The 7,787-nt window shown below is 45.2% G+C and overlaps 2 protein-coding genes across 2 annotated transcripts in view; both read left to right on the forward strand.

The window, feature by feature from the left end:
- The window catches only part of TSPEAR (thrombospondin type laminin G domain and EAR repeats), a 311,553-nt gene that overhangs the window by 86,012 nt on the left and 217,754 nt on the right, over positions 1-7,787 (forward strand). The gene's annotated exons all lie outside the window — the stretch shown is intronic.
- LOC103202405 (keratin-associated protein 10-12-like) lies at positions 3,591-4,364 on the forward strand. The gene has a single exon (XM_007947290.1). It carries the CDS (start codon positions 3,591-3,593, stop codon positions 4,362-4,364), a length of 774 nt encoding a protein of 257 aa, XP_007945481.1.

Consider the following 7,787-nt stretch of genomic DNA (forward strand, 5'->3'; position numbering starts at 1 on the left):
CTCAAGAGGGATGGTTTCAGTCTCTCTCCATTGAGAATAATGTTGGGTGTTGGTTTTGCATAGATGCCCTTTATTATGTTGAAGAATGTCCCTTCTATTCCTATTTTCATGAGAGTTTTGATCAGGAATGGGTGTTAGATTTTATCAAATGCCTTTTCAGCATTAATTGGTATGATCATGTGGTTCTTCTCCTTTGTTTTATTTACGTGGTGGATGACGTTGATTGTTTTTCTAAAGTTGAACCATCCCTGCATACTTGATATGAACTCCACATGGTCTTAATGAATGATTTTCTTGATACATTGTTGCAGTCTATTGGCTAGGATTTTGTTGAAGGTTTTTGCATCTATATTCATGAGGGATATTGGTCTGTAGTTTTCCTTTTGTGTGATATCTTTGCCTGGTTTTGGTATCAAGGTATGCTTGCTTCATAAAATGAGTTAGGGAGGATTCCATCCTTTACTATGTTTTGGAATAGTTTGAGTGGGATTGGTATCAGTTCTTCTCTGAATGTTTGGTAGGATTCTCTGGTGAAACCATCTGGGCCAGGTTTCTTCAGTTGGTAATTTTTTGATGACCTGTTCAATTTCTTCTTTTGTGAGGGACCTGTTCAACTTTTCTACATCAGTCTGTGCTAGTTTAGGTAAGTGGTGTGTTTCTAGAAATCTGTCCATTTATTCCAGATTTTAAATTTGTTGGAGTACAGTTCTTCATAGTATCCTGATATTATCTTTTTGTTTCAGTTGATTCTATTGTGATGTCACCCATTTCATTTTCTAATAGTGTTATTTGTATCCTCTCCTTCTTTTCCTTTGTTAAATTTGCCAGTGGTTTGTCAATTTTATTGATCTTTTCAAAAACCAATCTCTGGTCTTGTTGATTTTTTCTATTGCCCTTCTATTTTCTGTTTCATCAATTTCTGCTCGAATCTTCTGGTTACTGTAGGCTTTTCTTGCTGTTCTTTTTCTAATTCTTGGGAATGTTTGGTGTCATTTCCTTTTTGGTCATTTGGTAAAATTCTCTAGTGAAACCATCTGGGCCAGGACTTTTTTTTCTTGGTAAGTTTTTTTATGACCTGTTTAGTTTCTTCTTTTTTATGGGCCTGTTCAACTTTTCATGTCATTTTGTGTTAGTTTAGGTAAGTAGTGTGCTTCTAGAAATCTGTCCATTTCTTCTAGGTTTTCAAATTTGTTATAGTACAGTTCCTTATAGTATCTTGATATTATCTTTTTCATTTCAGTTGATTCTGTTGTGATGTCCCTGAACTCATTTCTTATTCATGTTATTTGTTTTATCTCCCTCGTTCCCTTTGTTAAATTTGTTCATTTAAATTTCCCTGTGTTAAACTTCCCTTTGTTAAATATTTTAATTTCATTTTTTATTTTTTCTATTAGCCAGTTGTTCTTAAGGAAAGTGTGTTCAATTTCCATGTGTTTGCTCTTTTTCTCTTCATCTTCCTATTGCTGATTTATAATTTTATAGCATTGTGATCTGAGAAGATGCTTTGCAGTATTTCAATGTTTATAAATGTACTAAGGCTTCCTTTATGACCTAACTTGTGGTCAATAATATGAACATTTTTGAGTGTTTATGTTATAGTTTAGAGTGGCTACATAATACTCATCAACATACATGCTTTCCTTTTTCTTATATTAGACTTCAAATACTTTCCAGTTTTCTTGAGCTATGAAATTCTACAAATCTTTTAAGATAACTCAGAGAAAAAGAAACAGGAATGTCTTTCTCTTGATTCTAGAATGATAAACATGACACTGAACTATAACCAGGTTTCCAAGTTTATTGTTAACCCCAACATCCATGCACAATCCTGCCTATCTTGGGGCCAGTTCTGAGGACCACACATCCTCATCAGCAGCCTGAGCCTTACAACCACAGTGTGAGGAGTCATCCTTTTGTCCATAGATGAACTTAATGATGATCAGATAATCTCCCTCATCAGAGCTATGTTTACTCTGCAAGCTAGTTCTGAGCACCTTATGTGTAGGCAGGAGGAGTTGAAGGTGGATGAGCCTGGGAAGCTACCTTGGAGGGTTCCCATGTCCTCAGATGGAGAGGAGAAGTGGCCATGGGAGGTGTCAGGAAGAGAATGCTCATGGGAGGCAAAAGGGAGGGAAATGGCAGGCTCATAGCTGAGTTGAGTGAGGTAATGGAGAGGAAGAATGTCAGCAAAAGCTCAAGCTGTGTGATCTCCTCAGTTGGCCTGAAGGGAGTGCCCAGACCTGGAAAACAAGATGGGGAGGAGACAAGAGATGGCAGAGGATTCAGTGTCTACACTCCTTGCTGCCATTTGATGCCATGGGTCACCTCGGAGGACCTTCCCTTGAGGCTTGAAAGCCGGCCCCAGCTCTAGTCAGAATAGCTCCACAGTCTGGTCCTTCTCACTACCCTGATCAGAACTGAGAGGGCCCTGGGAGTGGTATGATCACCAGGGCTGCCTGTATTATGAAGCCTGCAGGCAGAGTGTGGGTCCTTCCTCATGAGAGCACAGTGAGACCTCAGCCCTACAGGCCTCAACACCAGATATGCCCTCAGGGAGGCCTGAGCTGGCTGACTTGCAGACCTGACTAGTAGAAGGTTGCAGAGGGCCCACTGTTTCTGAGCCTCAGCTAAAAACACTGGCTACAGGAAACTATGAGGGACTCCACGAACAAGCACTGTGTGCTTATTGGGTTGCAAGTGTAGTGCTGACTGTGGATTGTGGGTCATTTTACACAGAGTGTGAGATATGCACAACCCCATGTACAGCCAGACCTGAGGTTTGTTCATTTACTGAAACGATTTCAGGAGATGACACAGAAGGCTGGTTTCATGGCCACTACCTCCCAATGATGTCCTGGCCTGTAGGAGACAAGGGGAAATGAGGGAGGAGACTTTATTCTCAGTATCACACAAGGACTGTTGAAGGTGTTGTATGAGCTTTGAGGACAGAGGAAGGTATGAGCATTCAGCAGAAGCCTTTTGTACCTCATGGCATCCCTATGGTACTGGGTCTGCATGCCACCTGCACTGATCTCTGCACCTAGGAAGACATGGTTCCCACACATCTGTCCACTACTCACTGGTCACACAAAGGTCTCCCAGATCCAATGATAATTGGTGACATCATCCCCAGAGCAGGTCTGGTACAAGGCCAAGTGAGCATGCTCAGACAGATCTATGACTGTGTCTCCCATTCCCATACTCAATCCATCATACCAAGAAAATGAGCAAACCCCACAGGAAACTGCAGAGGGCTTCCCTTTAAAAATTGACTGATGGCTTCTGTGCTGGGGTCTTGCAGGTATTTTGATGTAGTTGAAGCATTTCTGTTGGTTTCCTCTGGGAACGAACACAGGTTACACAGGAGCCTCAAAGTCAGTGGTGTCAAAACAAGGAACATGTACCATGAAAACAACAGCAGCTGCTGCTGTGACATCAACCAGGAAGGGAAGCTTTTGGGGCCTCTGTTGAGACAACACACAACACAGAGGGATATAAAACCCCTGGAGTTCAAGGGTTCCTCACTCACTCACTCACTCACTCACACCCTCCTCCTCTACAACTTCACCTCTTCCACCCCACCCCACACCATGGCTGCTTCCAACATGTCTGTCTGCTCTAATGACCTAAGCTATGGCAGCCGTTTCTGCCTGCCCGGGTCCTGTGAGTCTTGCACCGACTCCTCTGGGAAAGTGGACAACTGCCCAGAGAGCTGCTGTGAGCCACCCTGCTGTGCCCCCACCTGCTGCCAGACCAACTGCTGCGCCCCCACCTGCTGTGCCCCAGCCTCCTGCCAGACCCTCATCTGCACCCCCATGAGCTGTGTGTCTAGCCCCTGCTGCCAGGCAACCTGTGGGTCCAGCCCCTGCCAATCAGTCTGCACTAGCTCCTGTGAGCCTTCCTGCTGCCAGCAGTCTAGCTGCCAGCCTGCATGCTGCATACTCTCCCCCTGCCAGCAGGCCTGCTGTGTGCCTGTGTGCTGCAAGCCCATCTGCTGCAAGCCCATCTGCTGTGTGTCTGTCTGCTGCAAGCCTGTCTGCTGCGAGCCCGTCTGCTGCAAGCCCGTGTGTTGTAAGCCCGTCTGTTGTGAGCCTGTCTGCTGCAAGCCTGTCTGTTGTGTGCCTGTCTGCTGTGGGGCCAGCCCCTGCCCTGCCCCCTCATGCTGCCAACCCTCTACCTGTACAACCTCCTGCTGTAAACCCTCCTCCTGTGTGTCCCTCATCTGCCAACCAGTGTGCAAGCCCGCCTGCTGTGTGTCCACCTCCTGCTGTGCCCCTGCCTCCTCTAGTGTGTCCCTGCTCTGCCGCCCCTTGTGCAAGCCTGCCTGCTGTGGCCCCTCATCCTGCCAGAATTCCTGCTGCTGAATGGGCACCAACCCTCCGAAGCCAGTCTGCCTTTCTCCTGACATCTTTGGAGCCAGAGCCCAATCTGGAGTCTCTTCTTCCCCCAGAATGACTCTACCCTCCAACTGGCTGTGCTGAGTCTTTAGACTCCTGGGTGGAATCTCTCTGCTTCTGTGATTCATTCAGTGACCTCTTCTCAATCCTGGCTCACTGTTCCACATGAGTGACCTGTCTGCCACCAAATAAAAGCATTGTCTCTCCCTCTCAGGAGGCTTCCTGTGCATATCTGGAAAAGGCATGGGGTGGGGCACAGATGCAACATCGAGACTGGGGCTGTTCTGGGACCCTGAGCTTCTTACAGGGGGCATAATCATCTGGCAGGGATTAACAGTTCTCTCCCACTTTCAAGGTCACCTTTTTGGGAATTTCAGGGAGGAAACCATCACACTGACAGGGAGGCATGGAGAGAGTGGTGTGGCCCTGCTTGCAAGGGGATGGAGGTCCACCTGGGACACTGGTGGTCCCTAGTCAAAGGAGGTATTTTTGTCAGTGACTGGAGCTAGTAGACCTCAGATGGCCCCCAGTCACAACCCAGAAAAACTGCTTGGTGACATAATAATGACAAAACCATAAGTCAGAAGGAACAAATACCTTGCAGTAGAGTGTCTCCCTGGACTCTGGTGCTGCTCAGATCTCCAGGGTGAGAAATCATGGCTCCCCAAGACATGAGGATCACAAACATGGCACCATCCTGGGCCTGGTTCTCAGGACATCCTGTCCCTCCCCTAGGCCTGAAACCAAGCTGTGATTCTCTGTGCATGCCTGCATCTACCAGCCCAGACTTGGGACACCGGATCCACTCTCACTCCTTATCCACCCCACCTCCCTCACCACTTACTTCTCTCCCTCTGTCCCCCATTTTTTTCCCACCTTCCACCCAGCCCAGGCCCCCTCTCTCCTGACTTCTCCCATCCCCATTCTGCGTCCTCCCTCTCAGCCCAGTACTCTCTGCACATAGCTCTAACTGAGCTTGGCTGGCCTTTCAGAAGTGGTCAACTGATTAAAACCAACAACATATTTTGATGGGGCTTGAAGGGCTTTTTTGATTACCCAGACCACCTCCCCATCCTTTGTCCCCTCAGCAGCCCCTTCCCACCAGGCTGTGCTCTCTGCCCTCCTGTGTCACAGGCTATATAACCCTGTAGGCCATGTTGAAGGCCCATCATGGGTTCCAGAGACCTATTGTTTCTGGGGGAGAGAGCCATTCATATGGCCCTGAGGCAGTTTCAAACCATACATATTTTGTTGTGGAAGCTCTGGTGGCATAGTGCCTAAGGCACTTGACTGCTAACCAGCAGGATGGTGGTTCAAACCCACCAGCCACTCCTCAGAAGGAAGTTTGTGCAATGTACTTCCCTAGTTATACTGCCTCAGAAACCCAAGGAGTGATCGTTATGAGTTGGATCTGACTCAACAGCAGTGAATTTTTTTATATTTGTTGTTAGCTACCCTGGAGCTGACTCCAGGTGACCCTGTGTACAACAGAGCAAAACATTGCCTGGTGCTTCATTGTGTTCAATATTGCCAGCAGGTTCTCTCTCGTCTCCTTCTGGAATTCTCACTGAATACATTTTAACCTTCACTCTCTAGCCTATCATGGCTTTATTGTTTTTGTCCCTTTGTGCTTCATTTGGCCTAATTTCTTCGACCGTTCAGTTCACCAATTCTCTATACTGTTATAACTAAGCACTTAGTTTTATTTCAGTTATTGTATTTTTTTATTTCCAGTAGTTCTGTTTGTATCATTTGTTCCAATCTACTAGGTCACTTTTTAGAGGTTCTTATTCTTTGAATATATTTTAAAGCCAATCTTTACTTTTTTAGATGTTTATGTATAGGTGTTTATATGTGTGTGTGACAATTCTAATACTTGAAGTCTCCATGGTTTCATTAATTTGTTTTTTCAATTTTTACTGGTTCTTATTCAGGATGCCTTGTTTCCTTGTGTCCTTAGTTATTTTGGACTAAATAATGGTCCCTGAGAGTCCCTGAGTAGCACAAGTGACTAAATTATTGGCTACTAAGAAAAGGCTGGCAGTGGGAGTCCTCCCAGAGGTGCCTCAGAAGAAAGACCTGTCAATCTACTTTCAAAAGTTCAGACCCACTGAGTGCAGATTTTTTTTCCGGTTTAATGATCCTCATCTTTGAAAAAGCATTTATGGGTATTGTGTGTGTGTGTGTGATTTGGGTGAAAAGCAAATTCATGTTCCATACACCAGTACATACACAATTTGATTCATGACATTGACTGCAATTGCCCACAATGTAACAGCTCTCTTCCCCCTTCCTCCCTGTAGTTACCTCTTCCCTGTGTCCTTCCTTCCTATGCATTCCTGCTCCCTGAGCTATCTCCCTGTGCAAATACTGCTCTTCTGTTGTCCCATGATTGATCACTCTAAGGAGTGTATCTACCTGGTTAAACATTCACCCTACGTGGCTATGTGTTATTTGGCTAGAATCCAGGGGAGTGAGTTCAATTCTAGCCCTGAAGGGTAAAAAGGGGCCATAGTTCAGGGATCTCACCAGGCTCTATCAAACCAGTAACCGGGTCTTTTTTCCCATGATTTTGAGTTTTGTTCCATATTGTTTTCCTGTGCTGTCCAGGGTCTCTTGCACTGATCTCTTTCTGAGTGGTTGACAGTGGTACCTGGGCACCATCTTATTGTTCTGGTCTCAGGTCACACAGGCTGAGGTTTGCATGGTCTACTGGTCCTTTGAACTAATTGTTTCCAGGCATCTTTGGTTTTCTTCATTTTTTGCTGCAGATGAGGAGAGATCCATTGCTGCATCTAGATAGCTGCTTGCAAGCTTTTAAGACCCCAGTTGTTTCTTATCAAAGTAGGATGTAGAACAGTGTTTTTGTATGGTATGTTTTGCCACTCTTTGGAAGGAAGATGGAGCTATCTACTTCTATAAAGATTTACTGCTTCAGAAACCCAATAATGGTCGCTATGAGTCAGAATACTGAAAGAGGAAGTCAAGCTGCAATGAAGGAATTGGCAAAGAACAAGACTCCAGAATTGAAGGAATACCTATTGAGATATTTCAACAAATGGATGCCGCACTGGATGTACTCACTCGGTTATGCCAAGAGATTTGGAAGACAGCTACCTGGCCAACTGGCTGGAAGAGATCCATATTTGTACCCATTCCAAAGAAAGGTCATTCCACAGAATGTGGAAATTATCAAACAATATCATTAATATTGCATGCAAATAAGATCTTACTGAAAATAATTCAAAACCGGTTGCAGCAGTATATTGACAGAGAACTTCCAGATGTGCAAGCTCAATTCAGAAGAGGACATGGAACAAGGGATATCATAGCTGCTGTCAGATGGATCTTGGCTCAAGGCAAAGAATACCAGAAAGATGTTTACTTGTG

The sequence above is a fragment of the Orycteropus afer genome, unplaced genomic scaffold (genome assembly GCF_000298275.1).
Source record: "Orycteropus afer afer isolate SDZICR_OR568_19922 unplaced genomic scaffold, OryAfe1.0 scaffold00179, whole genome shotgun sequence".
Classification (NCBI taxonomy): domain Eukaryota; kingdom Metazoa; phylum Chordata; class Mammalia; order Tubulidentata; family Orycteropodidae; genus Orycteropus; species Orycteropus afer.